Here is a 24,978-nt window from a genome sequence, read left to right as displayed (position 1 = left end):
AAGAACATAAGCATTGAGGGGGATTAGGCATGGCTGCCAAGCAGGATGGATGTGGGCTCTGAAGGATGGGGTGGATGCTTGTGCAGAGGGACATCCTGTAGAGTTATGGCTCTGGGTGCCCTCTGGCAGAGATAGTTATTTTGGAGACTTGGCTGGCATGGGTGAGAGGGCAGACAGCAGGAGCCTTTGGAGGAACCTGCCTCTGATTGGCCATCTGCCTGACCCATCACTATCAATGGGTCAATGTTCTCCCCTGATCCCCTCAGGGATAGGCAGCCTGAGAAATAGGTAGGGCAGATGCTGTTATTCCTATTTCACATTTACAGATAAGGAAACTGAAGCTCAGAGAGGTTACTTGCTCAGGGTCACAGAGCTAGTATTGATAAAATGGAAGCCAGGTCTCCTGACTCCTGACCCAGCGCTCTTTCAGCACACCGGTGCTGCAGCCATACTGAGGCCCCAGAAAGGCAGGGAGGAGTGAATGGAGGGAGGCTGGCTGGTGACTACTTCCCATGGATGAGTCTGAGAGGAGGAATACTTTAAAGGTCAATGGGCACCCCAAGCCCAGTTTGAGATGATTGGGGTGGGCAGAGAAACAGAGTTCAACTGCAGGATGCCACATCCGAACAGGGGGACCCCACCCCGCGAGCCAAGAGACAGGGAACTTCAGAGTCGCAAGGGCTCCCCGGAGTCATCCACTTGCCCCATTCACTTTACACGAGGAAAAGCTGAGGGCCTAAAAGCGGACGTGACCTTGCTTCCTTCTTTCCGAAGGGAAAGGTACCCCTAGAACCAGCCATTGACTGTCCTACCCCAGGCAGGGAGTGAGGGTGGCAGTTTCAAGGTAGCCCTGGTCCTTTGCGTGTCCCCACGGTGCAGGGGGAGGACAAGGTGTTCCACCGCGCACCCTCCTGGAGGAAACGCTTCCGGCCGCGAGACCACCATGGCAGCGCCATGCTCAGCGCCTCTGCCGAAGCGCTCCCGGTAGGCTTCCGCGTGTCCACCCTGGGGCCACTGCAGCCTCCACCGGCCCCGCCAAAGAAGATCATGCCTGAAGGTGAGTGGCAGGCTGGCTGGGCATGGCCGCGGCCCAGCAGGACCTAGGTGCCCGGGCGGCGGAGTGGGACGGGCGCTGGCGCTCAGGCGAGGCCGAGGCGGGTGCACAGCTCCCGCGCCGGCGCTGCACTAACTAACGGCCGCCGCGGGCAGGCGCGGCCGGGAAGGCCCCACGGGCGAGCTGTGCGCGCACTAACCCGCCGCTCTGTGTTCTCCCGCGGCTGCCGACTCCTCCCAGCCGGGACGGCGGGGGCGCAGAGACTGGAGACCTCCACGGTTCGGACCTACTCCTGCTGACCCCGCCTCCCGCCCCGGGTCTGACGGGGCTGTGCCCGTGGCTCGGGGTAAGTGGGCCAGGCCCTGGGCACGGGCGCTCTTCGGCCCGCCGTCCGCCCGCACAAGGCCTCCCCGCACCTGTCCCTGGCCTCCGGCCGGCAGTGCCGCTCCCGCCCTGCTCGCGCCCAGTGCCCGGCTTACCCCTTTTGCTTTCTTTGGCCTTGGGCGCTTGGAGCTTGCGAGCACGCCGCAGATACCTTGTAACCCGTCTCTCAGGGACTCACTGCCAGCTTACCGCGCAACGCCTGTCTCTTTCTCTCTCTTTTAGCACACTCTCACTATCTCTACGGACACATGCTCTCCGCCTTCCGGGACTAGCTACAGCCCCCAAGGCCAGCTTCCTTCTGCTTGGTTTCACAGGATCGGAGAGCCCTTAACCCTCCTGCTCGGTCCCCTTACTCCCACGGCTCCTAGTCTCATATCTCAGAATATACTGTCTACCCCCTAGCCATCCCTCTACCCCAGGTCCAACGTGTGTCCCTTGTAAGGCTCTCCGGGATGTGGCTGGGTTTCCTGGTGTTGTGGAGGCAACCAGGTTGTCCATGCTTGTGGGTCTGCGGGAGAGAGAGGAAGGCAGCCCAAGATGGATGGACTCCACCTTCCCTCTTCTGCATCTAGCTGGTCTGGACTGCAAACTCCACCAGAGACCAGGACACAGCGTCAAGGGCTGGGGATGGCCCTTCCGAGAAAACGGCACTCCAGACTGCCTTGCTTGGGTTATTGGGCTTTCTGGTTTCTGTCCGCCTCTTGGTTGTACTAGATGGTCTACAGCTGCTCTTGGCACCTTCACCATTATCCCTCCCCCAACTCATCTGCATAGCTGCAGCTCCTGCCTCACCTCCAGGACCTCCTTGGGGGCTGGGAAGGGCTGTAGAAGGCCCCATTCTTCCTCAGGATGATGAACCTGGGAAGAGGGAAGGCTAAGGTGGAGATTCTAGGCCCTGGTTTAAGTTGAATCCCAAACACCAAGCATAAGGATGGGGAAACTCAGCCCTCCTGCCCAGTGAGAGGTGCAGGCAGGTCAGCTAGAGGGAGAGCCAATGGCCTGTGGCAGCCTTAAGCCCAGATGGCAGCGGGAATGCCTCCTGCCCCAGCTGTAGGGTAGCGCTGCTGCTGGGCTGGGGGGAGAGGGAACTGTGTGGATCTTGGCTGTGGATCAAGCTAACCTTGCACTGCCAGCTATGCTCCCAGGATTCCTTCCCTTTCTGTCCCCCTCTGCCCCACTTCTTTGATAATTCCAGCCCCGTAAGAATATACCTAATGGGTGGATTGAGTATATACATTGACCTTAAAGTCTGGTTTGGGAAAAAGGTAATCTGAGGCTTCCTTCCTCTGATCTCCCAGGAAGAAAATAAAGATTCCCCTGTAGTGAATCATGTCCTAGGTCCAGGAAATCCAGTGTTGGTGAAGACTGTCATTCTCTTGCTTGTCCCCACACCACTACCCCCTTGTTCAGGGCTCTTTTGGTGTGCAGGGACTGCTTCGTCCAGAAATTCCTGAGACCTGCCCAGTTTCAGTTGCTTTCCCCAGTAGCACGGCAGCATCCAGGGCTGAGGGATACAGGTCCCGCTTTGGTAGGAATGTTATTTCCAAGAAATCCCTCTTCTTAACCCATGTACTCATCCTGCCAAGGTGCCTGGAAGTGTTTGGGACCCAAGTTCAGGGTGAGCTGATGGAACCTAAGGTTTCATCCAAATGAAAGGAGAGGAAAAGTGCCTGAAGCATGTTTCCTGGAGAGGAGCCAGTGAAGCGCCACCCTGCAGGTGGCTGAGCAGCTGGTTTGCAAGCTGATGACTTGGATTCTGAGTGGCGGCTAGGCTAGCAGGTGGGATGATGGGTCAGAGCACCCTGTCCAGAAGGAGTGCTGGAGCCTGGGGCAGTACCAGGCTTACAGGTTTCTGCTGCTTTTCAGTAGAGGAGAGGTCCACCAGTGGTGGGGCTGGGTGGGCTCCCATGGGTATGGGCAAGGCATCCAACTTCCCTTGCTCTCCCTCATTGTTCCCTGCACTTCCTGTCTGTCAGGCCACTGGGAATGGAGCTGGAGGAGTTCTTGAGCAGAAAATAAGTTGGATGGAGAGAAAGAGCTCCTATCCCTGGGTAATGGATGTTAAGATTATGGAGAAACCCCAGATTCCTAAGATTGGTGAAGTTGGAGACCACAAGGCCATCTGACTCCTTCAGGGAACTCTGATAGGCTAGCATAGTGGGAAATTCAGCCCCAGCCTCTCCTCTACAACTCAACCCTATCTTAATTAGTCATGTCATAAGGCAGCAGCTGGCAGGACCCAGGTCTGTTCGGGGCATCTTGGGATTATTGCAGGGAGGTGATGCATACAGTGATGGAAGGCTCTTGTCTTGGTGTATCCCTTGCCTCACAGTCAATATACTTTTTATTTGGGGAGTCACTTGTGACCCATACCCCCTCACCAGCTTCCTGTATCTTTTCAGGTCCCTTCTCAGTACCGTACTACCGACACAGTGCATCAGGAATGGGTGTATGGGTCTGTATGAGTGTGAGTGTGTGTGTGTGTGTGTGTGTGTGTGTGTGTGTGTGTGTATACATACCAATAAATAACCTGGTTTTGAGACAACATACATATGGCTTTGGTCTTTTTTTTTTTTTTTTTAACTTTGAGCTTACCTGATACATCTAGCTTATTCCACAGTCCTAAGGGCTGCTGTAATCTGGAAAGTAAATATCAGAGTTTTTTAAACTTGTAGTCAGTAACCTTCTGTTTACTTACATAACCATGGGTTGATAGATTAGTGTTTGAGCTACTTGTGCCAAGGGAGTATAGGAAAAGGAGTGAGGAGTCCTGACTGCTGGGATTGATTTATTTCTTTTTCTTCCTCTGCACACACCTGCTTCACTATCCTCATAGACTTTCCTACTGATGCAAGAGTTACTGAAGCTAAACACCCATTAGTCATATCACGCTGCTGTTCGCTTTTGTAGCAGCTCCCCAACACTGAGGTCCAACTCCTCAGTGTAGGACAAGAGGCCATCATGACTTCTTCCAGTGCCCTCTCCTCCCAACAGTCTTGAGTCCACCTAACTCAGAAATGTTGCGTCTACCCAGGCCCATCACCAGAAGGCAGCACAGAATACTTCTGCCCTTGCCTTTGCAGCTGTGAACCTTCCAGACCCACTTCAAGTATCACCTGGGAGGCATTGCCTGCCTCTCCTCAGAAGAATCAGATAACCAGCAACCTTTTGTGCCCCTGGCACTCTGTGCACACTGTGATGCTGCCCAGCCATTGTCCTTTCTTTGTCTGTTTCCCACTGGGCTGTGGGGAAGCTCCTTTAGGGTTAGGTATATACTTGAATGAATAAATGAACCAACCTTATCTCAGAGGGTTTTTATAAGGATTATTATTAAATAAAGCTAAAAATTATTGAGAACTATTGTGTGCCAGGCACTGTTCTAAGCATGCTAAATGTATTGGCCCATTAAATCCTCCCAACCCTGTGATGTATCCTCATCACCATTTTGCAGAACAGGAAATTCTAAAGCTGAGACCATGCAGCTGGTGAGATAGATGTGCAGATGTTTGTTAAAACTTCTGGCCTGGTACCAGGAGTGCTTAACAGATATTACTTGCTTCTCTTTTAAGTGAGCCCAAGACCTTACACTGAAGTTAAGCCTCTCGCATCTCCCTTTCTCAAACTCTTACATCTGTACCACTCATGCGGTACTTGGCTCCTGTGATTTTCATGGAGCCTTGTTTCTTCTGTTCATCTGAATGGTGAACTCCCTGAGGGCAGCATAATCCACCATCCAGCCTTGTATCCTCTCCAAGGCTAACTGACCCGCTGATGATACAGGATGACAGAGTCCATGGGCACAGATGGCAGGATGGGAGTAAGACAAGGCAACTTGTGACTCAGGGAGGCCAAACAGGCAAGGGAAGATGCTGGCCTAGTGCCTACAAGCCTCTGGGAGTCCCCTCCCACCCTCTCAATGATCAAAGGTAGAGTTGACCAGCCTTGGTGACCAGCTGGCTACAGGAGTGAGATCTGAAGGAATCCAGGAAAACTACAGTTTCCCAGAGTTGCCATCTACTGGGCTGGGGAATGTAGAGGGAACAGGCTCATGTGAAAATGTGAGCTTGATATTGGACATGCTGCATTTGAGATGAGACCCCAACATCATGTTTCTGTCAGCATTTGTAAAAAAGAAAGAAGACTCTAGGTTTCTTTCCTAGAACACCTTCCTTTGCCTTCCTTAGGAATGGTCCCAGCAGAGTGAGAGGCAGAGAATCTGGATCAGGTGGTTGCCTGTGGCTGAGCAGTGAGGGACAGCTAGAATCGCTGTGGGGTTTGGGGATCCCATTTGGGCCTAGGTGGTGCCTCCTTAGCCAAGATCCTAGCCCAATTCACAGCCTTCAGTTCTTCCTGAGCTTTAGCTCACCTCCAGGCATCTCTGCCCTAGCCTGGAGCCCGGAAACCAGGAATTCAGACAAGTCCAGGGGACGTGACATGGTGGGTCTTATCCAAGAAACAGATACCTGAGCTGAGGGGGCTCCTCTTCTCTCACCCTCCATTTTACCCCCTTTACCTCCCTCTCCAGTTGGTCCAACCTCCTACTACTATACCTGCAGCACTTAAAAAGGTTTTTCAGTCTGCCAAATAGGTTACTTTGAGAAGTTAGATACCTAAGGATGTTTATTGGAGTGTAGCAAATAGTACTTTAAGCATTCTGCAATTGACACTATCTAAACACTCCAAGAAGTTCCTCTCTACACACTGACAATTGGTATGTCAATTTCAAATCTTATCTTTTTATTCTAGCAGATTCCCTAAAGTCAGTTATTAGGCAACATTTGTTTAACTTTGATTTATTGCATGTGCTTCCACGGGAGACCAGATGTAAGCTAATTTCCCCAAAGAACTATCACTCATTACTCGTTAATTGGAGTCTTATCTGTAATTCAGTTGGGCAGGTCAAGCATTTGTTAATTTAAGAAAGTCCCTGTGCTTTGATGACAAATGTTTCTTCTGTGAAAATAATGAGTGAGGCTGGGCTCCAGTTTGGCAAAGTTTGCCATTCACACATGTGAAGTTCCAGCAAATTGTTTCTTCCTGGTGGGAGGCTTAAGGACTTAAACACTGGAAAAGAAATAAGCAGACAATGACTACACCTGACTATGGTCAGGAACAATCGACCTTAATAGCCATTGCTTAGAACTGTTCATTCGTAACAGATTATGAATATGAACCTCAGATTCCAATTGACATGATTACTGAAGAGGAATAAACTTAAAAAATATATCCGGCAACCCGAGAGCCTATCAGTTCCTTAGGAGAGATGAGTGCCTTTCTCTTGGCCAGACCGAGCCCACAGTAAGAAGGAGGGCAACTGAAGGCAGCAGGCTTGTATCTACCCTAGGAGCTTGGGAGGTACCAGGGGCAGAGGAAATGAACCCGAGGGGAGAAGATCCCCCTTGAATGGGTAGTTCAGTATTATTGGTGCATAATAAGGGAGTGAGTATAGATTGGAGAGCCAAGGTGTTGCCATCCACACATGTTACTCTCCTCATCTCCAAGGGCAGGGAGCCAGGGAGAGCTAAGAGTTGTGGCAGTGACCTAGGTATTCCTCTCCAGCCTTTCCAAGAAGGTAGAACTGTGCCAACTGAAGAAAAACACACAACCTAAAAGTTGCAAGATATGTTTTACTCAGGGAACTTACTGAGGACTATAGCCCAGGAGACAGCCTCTCAGATAGCTCTGAGGAACTGTTCTGAAGAGTTAAGGGAGGAGCCAGGATATATGGGAGTTTTTGCTGAAAAAAAAAAAAAAATGTAGTCAGATGTCAAAGATTACTGCTAATCACAAAAAACAGGCATATCAAATTAATGATTTTAGTGCTTTTCTATGTATGGGAAGATGCAAGAGTCCAGGCTCACTGAAATTATTCCTTAGGTGTGCATCTTAACAATCTAGGGCCAGTATCCGAAGCACATAATGCTTCCTGTTTTTTCTCCATCCTGGATTCCCCTCAGGGAGTACCTTGCCACTACAGTGGATGATAGTTTGATGGCAGGCAACGTTTGTTGTTTCCTGGGATGGCAGGCAACATTCCCTGTCCACAGCTGTAAACACAATGACATAAACCCAAGAAGAAAATCCCACAAACGGGGACAGATTAGGCCAGTTTATGATTCCCAACAGGCCCAGCCCTGACTGGTGGTTTGGGATGAGCATGCCCCGGGGGGGACCCTCCCTTCTGCACCCTCACCTGAGTTCTGTGAGCCTACTTCACCTTTTGCTTAAATGTAGTTTCTGGAGAAACCTCTGGGAGCAGTGTGTTGACTCCCCTCTCCAGGAACAAATCAAGAGGACAGGTGTGGTAGAGACGGCCCAGCTGAGCCCAGAGCAAGTGCAGAATGGGTATGAGGGCCTGGTTGATAAAACTGGGTTAAGTGTTTTATAAAGGGCCCTGAGGAATTGAATGCAGGATGGAATGTACCACACTCTGAATCCCCTGACTTCTGTAATGATTCTGAAACTTATAAGTTGCAATAAATCAGACACACTTAGCGTGAAGCAGTTGGAATTAATAAAGGTTTTAGTCCATTCAAATTCTAGCTCCTGATGCCTTCTCGGTTAATATTATGCGATCTCTATCCAAATTCTTTCTCCCCAATTCTTCACCCACCTTCTCCCCCTCAGGAAGCCAGTCTTTGGAAGATAGCATCCCACATGAAGAGAGCCCCAGCTTTGTTTCCTTTGTAAGCCCCTTCCCCTACCCCCAGCAGAATTGCCTTCATTCTCTGAGCTGTAGACAGGGACCAGAATCTCTTGCAGCCTGGAGGAATGGAAGGGTGTGGTAAGGGGACATGCTAGTTGGCCTGGAAGAAAGTGATAGTGTCTGACCCTAATCACCCTGATTGAATTACCTCCCACTTCCTCACAGGACTCCTGCTAATGTGGCACCAGAGGAGAGGCAGGGATAAGAGAGGGGAAACCCACAAATTCCAGCTCTACACCCCTGTCTGCTGGCTGTGGTCTGAGTGCTAGGCATGTGAGCATGCTCAGTTAATTGGAAGGGAATGGACCTATTGGGATATAAGATGGAGTGTAGTAGACTGTGAACAGTGTCTATGAATTAGAGTGCAACAGAATGCTCAACAGAATTTCCTGCATGTCCCACAAGGATTTCTGTAGAATCTTGTCTTCGCCTGGCCAATGGACCAGACCTGGCTTCCTTTGTAATGGTAAAAAGAGCAGGGATCCCAGCACCTAGTGACCACCAGCAACATGGTGCCTCTGACGCTTTTGGAGCCCCATCTGCTCCACAAGCCCTGGCCCTGCCACGTGTCTGGACCACTGAGGTGGGAGAGGCTATAGCATTAGTCATCTCCTCCCTCTATATCATCACAGACACTCTTCTAGCACCCAGTCTTTATTCATTTTTTAAAAAAGAAATCCAAATAAGTTAGCAAAAAAAAAGAAAAAAAATATACAAAACAATGGCAAAACCACACGATGCTTAGTTAACAAAATAAATCACCCCAGGAGTCCCTGCCCACCCCCCACCCCCACCTGTCCCTGGCAACGTCAGCACAGAGACCTTGGTCAGATGGCAGCTTTACAAACAACACACAAAACAAAACAAAACATAAAACCATTGGAAGGTTCCCAGCATTCACTGCAAAAGCTTGGCCCCCCCAGTGACTTGGGAACAGAGGATTGTTCCTCTCCCTTCTCTCAATTCAGGGCAGGCCCAGCCTAACCCTGGCATAGGAAGAGACAACAACAGGAGATGTACATAGTCTGTCCAGGTCAGGACACTGTCTTCGTCTCTCAAAGTGTATCTTTTCACGGGGTGGAATTGGAGGCTGCATTATGATCAAAGGGAAGCTCCTGAGTTGCCCCCTGAGCCAGGGGGCTTACACAAGGGGGCACTCCGGTCCCCTGCTTTATCTCCCTGGAAACAGAACTGCTCTCTGCTCTAAGGAGTTAGCTAAATGAGAGCATCCATTCCCTCTCTGGGTGGTGGGTTAACCTTACATGGATGAGGAGGGGGATAGTCTGGCATTTGCAGCCCCAAGGCTGGCTTCCTGGCATCAGGACAGCCTGGCTTAGGAGAGCCCTGCTGCAGAAGTGGTGGCATCTGTGGCCAGCTTGGGGGGCTCTCATGGTTGCCCATTTTGGCAGACAATCTCAGTTGGGCATGGTTTCATCTGGGAAGGCCACGGCGACATCCTCCACGGTGATGCTGTCCACGATGGAGGTGAGGGAGTGCAGATTGTGGACATCCGTAGGGTCAGCTGTGAGCAGATGATCTGTAAGCAGAAGGTAGGAAGATGTTACCTGGGTGATAAAAGTGTGTGAAGACCCAAGACAGGGGCTGAGCCCTTTGGAGTGGCACAGGTTTTCCCGGAAAGCTGGGTGAGAAAAGCTCAGGGTCCTACTCCCCAGCCCATGCCTTTCCTAGTGCTATGTGCACGTGTGTGTGCAGATGTGTGTGTGAACGTCAGTGTGATCTCTCTGATATCCCCTGGTGGGGTTAGAATTCGGAAGCAGTTATTCTGAAGTGGAGCCAGAATGGTGTATCCTGGGAGACTAGAACTGCCCTTTGCTGGCCCAGTTTTGCAGCACTGACTCAGCAATTCCCAGGGACCCTTGGGGCAGGGACATTGTCCTCTCCGTGGGGAAGGTCATCTACCAGGCACCAGCTGGGGAGTTGCAGGAGGCCTAGACAACTCCTTAGCTGGTCAAGGCTTCATGGAGACACATGGCCTTCTAGCCCACCATTTGGGGCCCTGGGTTCAAAAGGTCCCTAGAGAGGCCAAGGGACGAGGACTAGAGCAGGGAGTAAGATAAGAGGGGAGAACTGGGCTTAGAGATAGCCTGTGGGGTTTGAGTCAAAGTAACCAGGGTCCTGGTCTCACTTACCCCCTGGGTTGGGACCAAACTCCAGTGCACTGCCCCACTCTGGACTGCAGGAGGCACTATGGGAGCTGCATTCACTGGGCACCTGCAAGACAGGGCAAAGGCCCAAGGTCAGGGCACTGCCATTCCTGGTGGTGTCTCTTCGTCCAGTCCCAATGGGCAGAAGTACCTGTGGTGGGGTTGGAGGGTGGGCCACAAGCTGCAGCCCTCCAGCCTGGCCCACCCCCTGTTCCAGAATCTTCAAAATCACCTCCCTTCATGCCTTTCTCTGGCCACAGAGCCCCTGCTTCAGGGCCATTCCTAGCATCCATGCTGCGTGGTGATTCTGCCCTCATAGGACACCCAGCCTAAGGGGGTCTGTGGTTTTCTTGACCTTGGGATAAGGGTGAAGGAGGCAGAATGTCTGCCCCAACCAGGGCCGCTTTTGTGCAGGCCTGTTGGGGTTCCATAAGAGAGACTGAGTGGGTTTGCTCTTTGCTCAGCCATACCCAGGAGGGGGTCGGGTGAGGGGCAAAGCAGTCTTCTCAGGTACACTTGGCCTTGACTTTTAGACCCTGTCTTCCCCCTCATCCAGCTGACTTTGGACTTGCTCCTGGATCCCTCCGTCAGTCCCGTTCCACCCCCCTCCACATGCTTCTTCTCCCCACTGCCTTTATCTTGTCTGGAAAGGACACAGAGACACAGGAGGTCAGCTGGGCAGCCTAGCTCTAACAAAGGAAGGCATGCTGCAGCCTCCTAAGACCCTGTCTGGCTCCTGCTCTAGCCATCTGACTGAGCCCCACCGCGGGGTCCTCCAAGGTTATCCAGGTGCCTGCTGCCCCCCCTCCCCCCTGGGGCAGGTGGGTGGGGTGGCCACTTACCCCTGGTTGGGGTCCGCCCCCGCCTCGGTAGCGGAGATCGCGCTCCTCCTGGTTGAGGGAGCTGAGCAGGGCCTGCAGGCGCTCGATGTACTGGATGGCACTGCGCAGGATCTCCACCTTGGGCAGCCGCTGGTTGGGGTTGAGCAGGGTGCTCCTCTTCAGGGCCTCAAAGGCCTCATTCACCTTCTTGAGCCTGCGCTTCTCCCTCAGCGTGGCCGCCCGCCGCCGGTCCACAGACACCGACTTCCTCTTGCACACCTTACACGCCCACGGCAGGCACTGGCCTGGGCAGTGCTCGGGGGTCCCTAGCCCCTTGTCTTCGAGGGGCACTCGGGCCTCGGGGCTCAGGCTGAGCTCAGTCCGCTCATAGCCTGGTGGCTCGAAGCCCTGGAGGTGGACGGGCAGGTAGTTTTCCCCGTCATAGAAGTGGGGTTCCTGGTAGAAGTAGGGGGATGTCTCATACAGCTCCATGGGGTCAGAAAAGACTTGTTCCTGCCACCAGCCCCCAAGCTCCTGCAGCCCCTCGCGCCAACTGCTGGGTGCCATTTAAACCCTCCCCGCTGGCATGGAACCAGAGATAAATATAGCCAACGCCACAGAAACCTGAGCCCCCTCTAAGCTGTTGCTGCACATCAAGACGTTTACAGTGGATTAGATGTGATTCCCCTTCCCTCTCCCCCTGTGCGCCCCCACCCCTGCCCCCAGCCAGCCTACCCCCATCCGGCTCTTGTGCACGGGTAGGGAGGCCATTGGGTGTAATTTGACTAGTTTTCATTTCTCAACAGCCTCCATGGGGGCTGGGGAGGTAGGGGAGGACACACATTCTCCTCTCATCTGCTCCTTTCAATTACTCCTAGCTGGGCGGCCTGCCTGCTTCTAGTCCCAAAGAGGCGGGATGGGGGTGGAGGGAGGAGTAAGGAAGGGGTAGGTTTAGGCTGGAAGGGGCCTTAAGAAGTCAACTTATTCATCCCCCTGCTTCCTCACAGCACCTTACCCAGACTATATCAGTCAGATGAAACTCTTAGAAAGATTCTCCTCCCAGAGGGTGAGAGTGCTTTAAATTTGGGGCATGTATTGATACTCAGTGTCCGAGGTAACAAGGATTGGCAGATGGATTCAACTTCTGGGTTTTCAAAGAAGCTTTGACATCATATGTCACTTAAGTCTCATGTGATTGGGGATAAATTGAGACAAAAGGAATTTTTTGGTCTTATTTTTCTTTTTTGGTATGTGTCAGTGGAAGTTTTCTCTTTAATACAGCTGGCCGGGGTCAGAGCAGAGATTAGAACTTAGCAGTCTACACATCTCCACCTTCCCCACAGAGGCAAGGTCAAGATCAACTGAGCCCTCTGTCTCCTCCCTTTCTCACTCTGAATCATTTATCTGTCCTCCCATGGCACCTCTTCAGCTCTGTTTCCTGCCCCATTTAGACACCAGGATTTTCCTGGCTCCTCACTGTGGATGGGGTAGAAAGGAGAGAAAGCAGAGACCTTCAAACTCAGTTTAAATATGCCCTCTCCTTGACCACTTGGCTTGGTTGTTCTGGTCTTCCCTTCTGAGCCATCAGCTTTACATATATCATGCAGATCTCAAATATCAGGTGGAGGAGGGACTACTTAATCTTCGGGCTTCTTCGTCCACGGACATCTCTCAGCAGAAGATTTGGGGTCTGAGAGGACAGTGGTCCCAATATAGTAGGGGGGCCTCAGAAATCAGCAGTGAACAAGGCTCAATCTTGGGACTGAAGGATTACAGGGATGCTCAAGGCAGGGTCTCTACCCTTGAGGACCTTACCATCTAGTAGACCCTGCTGGTCACCTGGTTCTACCCAACCCCTGATGTCCGAATCCCCTTCCCAGGTGGCCATTGTCCGACGTCTGTTGTCCTCACAAGGCAGCCCATTCCACTGATGTGCAGGGAGACCTTCTGGGTTTTGAACTGCAATCTGCTCCCTCTACTATCTTCTGTCCTGTGGTCCCAGTTTTTTTCCCTAGGACACTCTGGACTAAGTCTGATTCCTCTTCCTAAGACAGGTGAGGCACATGTTATAAGTTCCAAGCAGTGGCAAGGATAACAAGAAGAAGAGGAACTGTGCTAGGGACTCAGGGGAGACTTCACAGAGAAGGTGAGATCTGAATGGAGCTTGAAAAACCCAGCTTTCCTCCGTCTCATTGTCTGTGGTGAGGAGCCAGGAAAATGCCGATGTCCTTTTGGGGTAAGGAACAGAGATGAGGAGGGGACATAACTAGACAATTTTTTTTAAAAACCCAAGCATTTTGAGGGGGAGCAGCAAGGTCTTCATTTGGTTTTGGGCCTTACCACTGTGATACAGAGTGGCAGCCTGGGGGCTGTGGGTTGTAAACCTTGCTTTGACTCAGACCAGATAGGCTGAAGAAGAATCTCTATTTCTAACATACATCCCATCAAGAAAAGAAAAAATAAAAGAAAACCCTTGTCTCAGTTTACACTCTAATCCTCTGAGCGCTGAGAAAAAAAGTGATGTTGAAGTTACTATAGAAACCCAGAAATTGCATTATTTTGTCCTTGGGATCCAGTCTGCCTCGCCCCTAAACAATGTGCCCACATCCTCTAAAAATGGAAGCAGGAGAACTGGGCTTGTTCTGTGATTATTTCTAGGATCTTACTCTCTAGTTGATGAGTGTGGACACTGTGTGAATGTTAAATTACAATGCAAGAGAGAGCTATTTTAATTCAGCAGTAAACATGGGGGCCACGACCAATTGTAAATGAGTGGGTTCATCAAATGAGTGTTGAAGTTTACAGAAAATCAAAATCACCAAAGGCTGGAAGGGGAGGAGAGCCCTGGGCGGTCTTGGAGAAAAGGTAGGATTTGGATGAGAAGAGGAGAGGAGGGTGAAGGGAGCATTGGGTAGATGGGTTTGTATGGAGCTTAGGGTTCAGGTAAGTGGATGATTGGACAAGCCTGCAAAAGATGAGAGGAGGCCCACCTAGGCAGAATGGAGGGACTTGAAAATCTGAGGCAAGGAGATGGCATAGAAGACCATGACAATGACCCCGGCGTGAAGCGCTGAAGACCTGAACAAGCCACTCAGAGGCAAGGGGATGGATTCAGCTGGGAGAGGATGTATGTTTCAGCTGGTAAAGGGATGGTACATGTGTATTATAGGGGAGTGGTTGTTGTATTGATGAAAGGGCACCTGGCACATGGAAACACCTCCAAAACATTAGTCCCCTTACTTGCTTTGTCCTCTTCTCCACTCCTGGCCTCTCCCTCAGGCTATTTCCCTAGCTGTCTTCATTGCTTCTAGGGGACCAAAACAGCAGGGAAAACCTGGCCCCACCCCACGTGTGTATATATTTATTCATTCACTCTTTCATTCAAGGAACAGGTATTGTGCACCTTGTGCTGAGTGTGAGAGTCACTGATGTGAATAAGATGTGGTCTTTCTGCCTGCCAGGTACTCACAGTTGAGTGAGGAAGATGATTATACAAAGTAGGTGATAATAGAGTAGGCTAGAAAAATGCTACTATAATCCAGAGAAGGAATTTATTCATTTACTCCTTTCTCTGCTCAACTCAATTTCCTGAGAGCCCACTCTCTATTATTCCCCAGGCATGACTGGACATAGGCAAGAGCAGCAAATAAGATCAGTCCCTGCCCTCAGTCTGGGTGTGAGTTTGGCCTTAGATCTGTGTGACCTTTGCCTCTGACCAAATGTGAGGGCAGGACTGGGAGGTTAGGGGTGACCTTGTGTGTCTAGGTTTCAATGAATCCCTCCCTGTCTGTGGATGTGTTTGTGTATGTCTGTCTAAGTGAGTGGCTTGGGGACTATGTTAAGTCCCAGCTGTGAGGCACAGACCCTTCCAGGACTGAGAAGATAGGGTGGCCCAGGTGTCTCTCACCTCAGAACCCTAATGGAGCGATTGACCCTTTTCTCTCCTTGTTCCTCTCTTAGAACTGAGCTGAGGAAAAGCTGCCCCTAGAGGCTCCCCCTGCATATTCCTCCACCCCATGAAAACTGCCCTCTGATGGATGGGAACACATTGGTGCCAAGCACAGAACAGCCTTTGTGCTCTGCCACCAGTGGTGATCCATCAGCTCTAACTTGACAGCAGGGCGTCAGGCCTTAATCCTCACCCCTGCTGGCTTGGGCACTCAGGGCCCCCTGCTCTGACTGTAGCCTCCTCCTCCAGCAGTCCTGCTCCCTCCAGAGGAAGCCCTTATCCCTGGCTCGGGCTCCAGGGCCAGGTTGTTTGTGCCCCCACCCTGACTGTCTCAACTGGACTCTGTCTATTTGCATGCTGGGCTGATCTCATTTGCATGGTAGTGCTTGGATTTCAAAATGCTCAGCGATCCCCTTCACCTGCTCCTGACTCTATCCTTCCACATCTGCTGCATACCCAGTCCCAACCTTCCGACTCCCAGCATCTTCCAGTCCCTACTGACCTCACAGGGGGCTGACCTGGGCTGCTAGTTTACTTGACTCGCATCAAAGCAAGTTTCCCATCCCAGAGTCTCACGTGCCTAGGTATAGAGGATCAAGGAGAAGGTTCTGGAAGAATGGGAGCCTCTGGCTTCTCCAAACAGGCCCCACATTTTGTTTGCCTAGGCTAGTTCTCTGGTATTATGGATGAGGACCAGGCGGGAGGTGGGTGGCGGAAATGCATGTAAATTTCAATAGGACCTAGATGCAAGAACAGGTCATGCAAATCAGCATTATTTGTGGGGCTTTGTAGCAGGGTGAGAACAGATCACAGAATCATAGAATGTCAGAGGTGTAAGATAGTCTAAGGATCAGCTAGTGCACCTTCTTCCTTCTACATACTGGGTGCACAGAGCACCAATGTCAGAAGTGTGAACACGAGTGTTGGCTCTTGGACTACCTAAAGCTCTTGGACTGCCTCTTAGGCCTCGGGGCTGAATGAAGGTGCCTCCTCTCCCTCTCTGAGGCTGACAGGTGAAGAAGGGTGCTTCAGGTGAGTACATGCTTTCCAGGTGAGCCTGAGGCCACAGGTGGGAGGCAGTGAGGGAACTGGAGGTGCTCTAGGTTTCAAATGGAGCGCTGAGAGAGACATCAGGAGAGATAGTGATGGAGAGATGAAAAGAAGACACAAGAGAAGGGTGAGAGACAATAGGCTGGGGAGACCAGGGGGAATCCTGAGGGCTTGAGACAGGAGGAGAGGTTTGGAGGCAGATGGGAGCCAGGGTGGAGAGATGAGGGGGAGGGGAGGGCTCCAGGCCTCCAGAGGCCACACATTGTTTCCATTGAGAACTGCGCATCAAATAACCGCTGGGAAATCCGTCCCTGCCTGGAATCTGGAGCTCAGAGCCAGGCTCATTCATCAAGAATCTCTGGCCTTGGGGTGGGGAAGTGCAGGTCTGGAGGTGGAAGGGGATAGGTCCTCGGGAAGTTAGGGTCATGGAGAGGTGATTGGTAGACACAAAGCACAGAACTAGTTTTTTAAATAACCAGACCAGAGCTTAGGAGAGTGTGTGGCAGTGTGAACCTGAGGGCCTTTGGAAATATAGGTGAGGATTTCTTATGAAATCCCTATGAGGGCTGGAACTTCAGCTCCTGGTTGAGACAAATACTGTGAGAAAGTTCAGGGAAAGAGGAAGAAGAAACCCTGGATAAGGAGTCAGGGCATATTACTGTCATTTCTCCTCTCTGGTTCTCAACTCCCCTGTTTGTAAATCCAGATACTGGATTGAATGATTCAAACGGCCCTTTGAGAGGTGACATTCTTTTTCTGACTCAGCATGTGGGGCTGGAGGAAGTGCTCCTGGGGTCGGGGGTAGGAGGGCTGTTTTGAGTGTTGTTTGAATCGGACCTAGCTCTGAAGGTGAGCTCATAGGATCAGAGAGGGCAGGTTTCCTTGGATATTTTGTCCCTTCCCATCTCCACTTCTGCTCCCATATTTAATCTCACTGAAAGGCAACTGGAATGTTCTCTGGACCCATTTCAGCCTACCTAGAACTGCCTGGCATGTATTTGTCATACTCATCTCTGAACCGCAGCCCCTCTCCTGTCTCCCTTCCCTTCCAGCCTCTCAATTCTGCCCTCCTTGTGGGCCGAGAGCCCTAGCATGCCACCCCACCCCCCTTCTACTCCCTGGACAGCTTCTATTTCTGCCTCTTTGACAAGTTGTGACATATTTGGGAGCAGCTGCTGACTGGGTGGAGGTGCCTTTGCTTTTCTCCCAGCTCTGTCTTCTCCTCCCCAATACCTCTCCCAATAGCCACCTCTTCCCAGAATGTGCTAGAAGACCCTCCCTGCATTCCTCTCTCTGGAACTCAGGCACCCAGCTTTTCCTAGGTTCCTGCAGGGGTGCGCAAGTCTCTAGACTGATGTGGAGGGAACCTTGTGGGATAGGAAGTCAGGTGGCCGGGTGTAGGGGATAGGATCTCTTCTGCCATGTCCCAGGCTGTATGGTTTGAGGCAAATCTCTTCCCCTTTGGGATTCATTTTTCTATCTTTAAAATGGGGATGATGAGTACTGTCTTCCTTGCCAACCATAGTGGTTTTGCCACCTATTTACTGTAGATGACTAATGCCACCACCCAGTAGTTCCTCTCTATCTCTTATCCTTCCAAATCCAATTAGTCAAAAGCCCCTCAACCTCTGTTCCCCTCTGTATCTTAACAATTCCTAGCTTCACATAAAGCCAGGAATTGTTTGAACTTCCACTAGTTTTAGCAAGAACCTCACAAAACAGTCACACCTTAGTAGTAAAATGAAGTAAAAGGTACTCTAGATCTGCTTTTAAAAAGTTTAAAAATAAGCCTCAAGCAAAGGGTCGAGCTAACTTAACTTCCTGCCAGAACAAAGTCCAACACTCTTCAAAGGAATATGATAAAATTCAACACTCAGTTATATAAAATTCACAATGTCAGTTATTCAGTCAAAAGTTAGTAGGCAGCAAAGAAGCAGAAAAAAATGTGACTTACAATCAGGAGAAAAACTAGTAAATTGAAATAGTCAGTTGACCCAGAAATGATAGAGATGATAGAATTAGCAGATAGGGACATTAAAAGAGCTATTATAAATATGCTCAATACGCTTAAGGATTTAAAGAAAAACATGAGCATAATGAAGAGAGAAATAGAAGATATAAAAAGAAATCAAAATTTCACTGGATAGGATTATGTATTAGTCTGCTTTGGCTGCTATAACAAAATACCCTAGACTGGATGGCTTAAACAGAATTTTATTTTCTCACAGCTCTGGAGGCTAGAAGTCTGTAATCAGGGTACCAGCATGGTTGGGTTCTGGTGAGAGCTCTCTTCCTGATTTGCAGATGGTTGCCTTCATGCTGTGTGCTCACATGACCTTTCCCTGGTGCACAGAAAGAGAGATCAAGCTCTCTGGTGTTTCTTCTTATAAGGGTAATAATCCCATGAGATGAGGCCCCCACCCTCATGACCTAATTAACTCTCCAAAGCCCCATCTTCAAATATCAATACAATTACGTTGATTATATTGAGGGATTAGGGTTTCAACATATGAATTGGGAGGGGGGGTGAATACAAACATTCAGTTCATAACAGATTAATAGCAGATGAGACATTGCAGGGAAAGAGTTCATTGAATCTCTATACAAAGCAATAGGAAAAATAAAAAATGAAACACAGAGAAAAATTATTTAAAAAAGAGCTTCACTGACATGTGGGACAATATCAAGTGGACTAACAGACATGTAATTGAAGTCCCAGAAAGGGACAGAAAAATATTAGAAGAAATAAGGACTAAAATTTTTACAGATTTAATGGAAACTATGAACTCACAAATCTAAGTCACTTAATGAACCCCAGAAAGGATAAAAAGAAAGAAAACCACACCAAGGAACATCATAATCAAACTTCTGAAAATCAGTGATAAAGAGAAAATTTTTAAAGCAGTCAGAGAAAAAGAGGCACATTATGTCTAGAAGAACAAAGATTTTTTAAAGCTGCTGATTTATCATCAGATACTATGAGGGACAGAAGATAGTAGAACAATATCTTTAAAGTGCTGAAAGAAAAGAAAATCTATCAAACAAGAATTCTGTACCCAACAAAAAATATCTTTCAAGAATGAAGGTGAAATAAAGACTTTTTTTCAAATAAAGATAAGCTGGCAGAATTTATCATCAGGAGATACTCACTATAATAAACGTTAAAGGAAGTTCTTTAGGCAGAAGGAAAATGATACAAAATTGAAACTTGCATCTACATAAAGGAATGAAGAGCATCAGAAGTGGTAAACATGTGGGTAAATATAAAAAGAATTTCCCCCCCTCATTAAAAAAATTTTTTAAAAGATAGTTGTCTATTTAAAGCAAAAATAATAACAATGTACTGTAGGGTTTATAACATAAAAATAAAATATACGACAACAATAGCACAGAGAATGGAAGGTGGGAAAAGAAGTATACTGTTGTTGTAGGGTTCTTACTTATATGTGAAGTGGTGTAACATTACCTGAAAGTAGCAGGTAATGCTACTTATATGTGAAGTGGTGTAACATTACCTGTAATAAGTTAAAGAAGAATATTGTCAAAACTAGAGCAACTACTAAAAAATAAAACATAGAGCTATAGCTAATAAGTCAATACTGGAGATAAATTGGAATATTAAATACTCAGTTAATCTGGAAGAAGACAGGAAAAGAGGCAAAAAGGAATGAAGAGTAATAGGATAAATTGAAAACAATTAGTAAGATGGTAGATTTATACCCAACCATATCTATAATTGCATTAAATATAAATCAGCTAGATTAAAAAAAATAAGATCCAAATATAGGCTGTCTAGAAGAAACTAATGACACAAATACACAGATAGGTTGAGATAGAAAAATGATAGAAAAATATATACCATGAGAACACTAATCATAAGAAACCTGGAGTGGCTGTATTAATATCAGAAAAAGTAGGTTTCAGAACAAAATATTACTTGGCATAAAGGGATACATTATATAATGATAAAGGGCTCAATTTATCAGTAAAACATGTTAGTCTTAAATGTATATGTACCTAATAACAGACCTTCAAAATACATAAAGCAAAAATTAATGCATAAAGCAAAATACATAAGGACAAAACTGAAGGGAGAAAGAGACAAATCCAAAATTTTAGCTAGAGATTTCAAAAATCCTCTCTCAGTAATTCATAGAACAAGTAGATAAAATCAACATGGAAATAGAAGACTTAAACGACTTTATCAATCAATTTTGCCAATTGATATTAGTAGGATATTCCACCCAACAACAGCTGCACAAGGTTGAGATATGCTGGACCACAAAACAAGTCTCAATAAAATTAAAAATATTGATAATAGAGAGCATGTGCTCTGACCGCAATGTGATTAAATTAGAAATCAACAACAGAAATTTCTAGAAAACCCCCAAAATATTTGGAAATTAAACTTTTAAATAACTCATGGGTCATTACCTATTGAGCCCTTTCTTCCAGGCCCTATGTTAAGTGCTAGATAATCTGTAATTCATTTAATCCTCGCAATAATTCCTTAAAGTTACTATTACCACCATTTTGCAGATGAGGACCCAGAATTCAGAGAGGGTAGGCAGCTGGTGAGTCGTAAAGCTAGGACCAGAAACTCATATCTCTCTAATGCCAATGCCCAGCTCATGATCAGTATGTTATTTAGCAGTCAACTAGTTAGAGCATTTGAGATGGGTGCCTCAGAGAGAGGGCTTGTCGGGCTTGGGGTTAGGGGAGTATGTGGCTCAGCTGTTGACGTGCTGTTGTCTCCTTATCAACTCCCCATCCCCAATATTACTTTCAGGCTTGGTGCTCAAGAGCCTTCCCTATGGAAAATCTCCCATTGGATGTTTCCTTGTGTTCTCCCCAACCCTAATTCCTCTCTGTTCTGGGGCTCCTCTGTCCCTAGCCAGCTCTCTCCATGGCAGGCTCATGGGCCTTTCTCAGGTGCTCTATCTAAACTTTTCACAAGACTACCTGGTCTTCCTCCTCTAGGAGTCTCACCTTCACTGCCCTCGCTTCTGGCTTGCTAATCTCAGCAGCCCTGCTTTCTGCCCCAGGCCTGCTTTCTGACCCTTATCCCTGGGCCCTGAGCTCCAAACAAGCCTTAAGACTGCCCATGCTCCTGAGGCAGCCTTCTTGGACCAGAACCACTGTTGCTGGTCACCTGGAATCACCAGTAGTTAGAGTATCCCCAGACTGTCCAGCACTGCCTAGGGGCTTGCTTTTTCTTTCTCTTTTATTTTAGAGACCCTTGAGCCAGACTGCCTGGGTTTTAATCCTAGCATTATCACTTTCTAGCTGTGTAAGTGGCTTGACCTCTCTGCACCTCCATTTCTTCATCTGTTTAACAAGGATAAAAATAAGACCTCTCTCATAAAGTTCTTGTTTGGATTAAATGAGTTCATATTTATATGAATGCTTTTTCATATAGTATGTACTCAGTAAGCTTTAGCTCCATGATTGTTATTGAACGTACCTTTGTCTGTGTGTCCCCCATCAGACTGGGAGGTCTCTAAGAGCACAAGTAGTGTTTATTCTATTCCTGGGAGCTCTCTGGGGAAAGGGGCTGAATCTCCCTAAAGAGTGAGAGCTACCTGATATCTCTCCCTTCACACAGGAACTGTGTCTATGCCTGAATTTCCTTCTTTGCCTGCCCCTAATCACTCTGGGTGTGAATATGTCAGTCCCAGTGGAGCTCCTGGGCAGCGAGTTTGTCTTGGGGAGTGGTCCTGGGAGAGGTCTTATCCTGGTTGAGAAAGCCATGGGATTCTAGACAGAGATTCCTACCCAGGGCAGGGTGGCCCCCACAGCAAGCTCACAGCTCCAGGGACAAGGTCACAAGGCAGCCTCCAAGGACTACTTCTGCTCTTAGGAAGGGGCAAGCCGGGTGTTCTCCCTAGACCTTCTGTCCATGCACACCATTCTGAGGATGTCAGCCCCAGACACAATCTTACTCCTTTCTCTCTGTCAGAAGACAGGAGATGCAATGTGGTGCAGGGCAAAGATCAGATCAAGTTGGCATTGAATCCTAGTCCTGACACTTGCTAGCTGTATGGCCTTTTATTCATTTAATATCTTGGAACTTTCATTTCCTCATAGGCAAAATGGTAACTAGAAACCCTGTTTCTCTGAGCATATCATGTACTCAATAAATGTTTGTTGAATGAATGATTGCATATTCATTTCCTTCCTTTTGGGGGGTTTAGAGAACAGTATAACCAGCCCTGCCTCTGGTAAGTTGATTCCTGCATCTGTGAGCCAAACAGGTCATCAAGATGACATTTAGTTCACTCGCAGCCTTTAATCCATTCCAAGAACACACTTAAATAAGTTCCCAAAATGGAACCTTTGGTAATACATTCCCATTCTTTGGTCATGAGAAAATCCCTTCTAACATCGCTTTATCCCCTCCCTACCCCATCTCTAACGGCACGTCACAGGCATGTTTTGTCTTCGACACTCTTCTGTAGCTGGATGGTAGAATGTGTAACTCATTGGGTCAAGAGTCAGGACATCTATACTCTAGTCCTAGGTCTGCTGATAACCCCAATGTGACCTTGAGAAACAGAAGCTAATATTTACTGAGTCTCTACTGTGAGTTGGCCACTATGCTAAGTGGTCTACATACATTACCTCACTCACTTCTTACAAGTGACACAGTCCCTTTACGAAGAAGCAATCTAAGGCTCAGAGAAGTTAAGAAATTTGTACTAAATCACACAGCTTTTAAGCGGTTAGTTCATGTTTCCCTGACTCCACAGCCTCTTTCAATTGTGCTATGCTGACTTCTCTAGGGGCCTTAGTTTCCCGATCTGTAAAATGAAAGAATTAGATTCGGTGTTCTGGAAGGTCCCATCCAGTTTGACCTTTTGTCACTACCTGCTCAAGGCCTCTGGAAGGATCCTAGGAAACTTCAGCACAGCTTCCTGGCTTTCCCTTTCCTGACCTTTTCTTTTGTTAGTCTGTCTCCAGGCCCTCCTCACAATCCTCTACAGTGAGTCAGTGTGACAAGGACCCAAATGTTTCCCCAAGTCAGGGCAGTTCCATCTGCTACGTTCCCTGCATAGCGAGCTGTGGGAACACTGCATTCCACTCTCCAGATCCTGGTGCCTGGAGTATTTTCCCTGAGCCATATTGCCTCTCTGCATTCCCCTCTTTGTGGGAGCTTGGGCCAGCCCAAAGCAGGACCCATTTGCTTTTCTGCCTCTGAAAGCATGTGGCCTCCTGGAAGTAAGTGTGTAGTTGGGTTAAACTTGCTTCCTGGGTCCAGGGACTTTTCCTCAGCAGGCTGTTTCCATTCCTAAAGTTCCAAGCCTCACTCTCAGACCACCCATGGAATTCACACATCAAAACGTTCACCAGCTCGTATGTTCCATGTCCCCACCCCATCTTGGCTCCATAATGATGGAGACATAGCCCTGACTTCAAATTTCTAGCCATAGCCACTTCAGCCTATAGTTTGCTTTTCTGCATTTATAGATGGGGAAGTCGAGGTCTTGGGAGGTGGGTCAGGGGACTAGACTGGGATAGGATCTCAGGCACCTGCCCTTCCCTCACCCTGTTCCTTCATCCCTGTTCTCTTAATAGGGCTGCTTTCACAAACCTGTGTCTGGCTTCCGAAGTCTCCAGTTGTCTTTCTCATCTTTCTTGACTGTATCCAGATTTCTGAAAGTGACAGTTTCCTTTGTTTGCTAGTGAAGGTCTCACGCTTCCTGGTCCAGGAGTGAGGGGAAATGTTTTCTTGTATTCCTGAACCCATAGCCAGCTGCATTCTCCATCTAGTATCACCCAGTGGGTGTTGGATAGTCAGGGAAGTACCCTGGGCCTGAAGTAGGATTGACTCAGGGGGGACAATGTGACCATCATCACCATGTCATCATCAACAGCTACATCATCATTTAGGACTTTCCTGTTTGCCAGGCACTATTTTGTCCCTACAATGATTCTATGAAGCAGGTATCTTACAATTTTCAGACTGCGAGTTCTAGTTAAGAAATTTTCTAATGGTACTGACTGAGGATAGATGCAGGATTAGAACCCAGCCTGACCAACCTCAAATTCAGTGGACAGTCTTTTCCATTATGGTCTGCTACCTCAGACTCAGGCCTTGGATGACCTTGGTAACCAACTCCTCTTCAGATTGGGTATATAGTAGGTACCCAGCAAGTGCACATGGTGGCTGCACACTACATGCTTACTAATTAGCTGAGCTAAACAATGAAACCCATCAAAGCAAGTCCCTTCTATGGCACAGAGTGAGAGTTCAGGGTCACTTCTCCTCTGGGTTGACCTGAACATCATGGCCCACGTGCTTTGTGACCTGGGGTGAATTCCTGGCCCTTTGGATGTTACTGATACCCTTTGGGGAATAAAAACGAAGATGTGACTCAGAGGGACATAGAATTGTAGACTAATAGAGGCAAGAAGCCCGACACCTTGACCTTAAAAAGGATTGTTGCATTCTGAGGAGTAGATGAGCTGCATCAAGTTGCCTTGGCGCTTTGTTTATTCTGAGACAGCCAGCCTCGCTCCTGGAGTCATGAATTTGGGAGCATTCTATCCACCAATTGGCGGGCATGCCTGGCACCAGCGCATAGCCCTGGGAGTGGATGTTGGCATGATCAGTGGTGCTCATGGCACCTCACTCCCTGCCACACAGAACAGATGGCGCCTCCTGACTTGTCTTCCTTTCGCTTTGCTCTTGCTGGCTGTTCTTGCCAAGGCTTGGTTCTTGGCCTTGGAGGTTGATAGCCAAGATCTTGACTTTTGACCTCCAATATCCCCAACACTCCTCTTCCCCACATTTGCTAACTACAGTGAAATCATAGATGCATAGATAATCAGAGCTGGGAAGAACCTTA

At 48.4% G+C, this 24,978-nt stretch overlaps 2 protein-coding genes across 16 annotated transcripts in view; one reads left to right on the top strand and one right to left on the bottom strand.

Annotated features, from left to right (window-relative positions):
• Positions 1–3,989, top strand: part of PPFIA4 (PTPRF interacting protein alpha 4) — a 48,071-nt gene extending 44,082 nt beyond the window's left edge. For 5 of the 15 annotated variants that reach the window (XM_067729384.1, XM_067729386.1, XM_067729383.1 and 2 more), the window contains 2 exons: positions 880–1,057; positions 1,210–3,989. In XM_067729384.1, coding sequence (XP_067585485.1) covers positions 880–1,057; positions 1,210–1,769 — 738 coding nt within the window. In that variant the 3' untranslated portion in view covers positions 1,770–3,989. The remainder of the gene's footprint in view (positions 1–879; positions 1,058–1,209) is intronic. The other 10 variants (XM_067729391.1, XM_067729398.1, XM_067729390.1 and 7 more) reach the window with 3 other exon arrangements.
• A 4,793-nt stretch (positions 3,990–8,782) lies between these two features.
• On the bottom strand, positions 8,783–11,697 carry MYOG (myogenin). Its single transcript, XM_067729382.1, has 3 exons — positions 11,152–11,697; positions 10,295–10,376; positions 8,783–9,681 (listed from the first exon to the last, which is right to left on the bottom strand). The coding sequence occupies exons 1-3, from the start codon at positions 11,695–11,697 to the stop codon at positions 9,560–9,562; spliced, it is 750 nt and encodes a 249-aa protein (XP_067585483.1). The 3' UTR covers positions 8,783–9,559.
• Positions 11,698–24,978: the final 13,281 nt, after the last annotated feature.

Source organism: Pseudorca crassidens, chromosome 2, assembly GCF_039906515.1.
Source record: "Pseudorca crassidens isolate mPseCra1 chromosome 2, mPseCra1.hap1, whole genome shotgun sequence".
Classification (NCBI taxonomy): domain Eukaryota; kingdom Metazoa; phylum Chordata; class Mammalia; order Artiodactyla; family Delphinidae; genus Pseudorca; species Pseudorca crassidens.
The sequence above is the reverse complement of the archived record's forward strand: the minus strand, read 5'-3'. Positions and strand labels throughout refer to the sequence as shown.

What these genes read in the sequence shown, in the direction of transcription:
- MYOG (XM_067729382.1), bottom strand. Translation starts at nt 11,697, where the DNA reads ATGGCACCCAGCAGTTGGCGCGAGGGGCTGCAGGAGCTTGGGGGCTGG. An exon ending in GGGGCGGACCCCAACCAGGG is followed by an intron (nt 10,377 to 11,151) that starts GTAAGTGGCCAC and finishes CCTGTCTTGCAG; the next exon opens with GTGCCCAGTGAATGCAGCTC. An exon ending in GTTTGGTCCCAACCCAGGGG is followed by an intron (nt 9,682 to 10,294) that starts GTAAGTGAGACC and finishes TTCTGCTTACAG; the next exon opens with ATCATCTGCTCACAGCTGAC.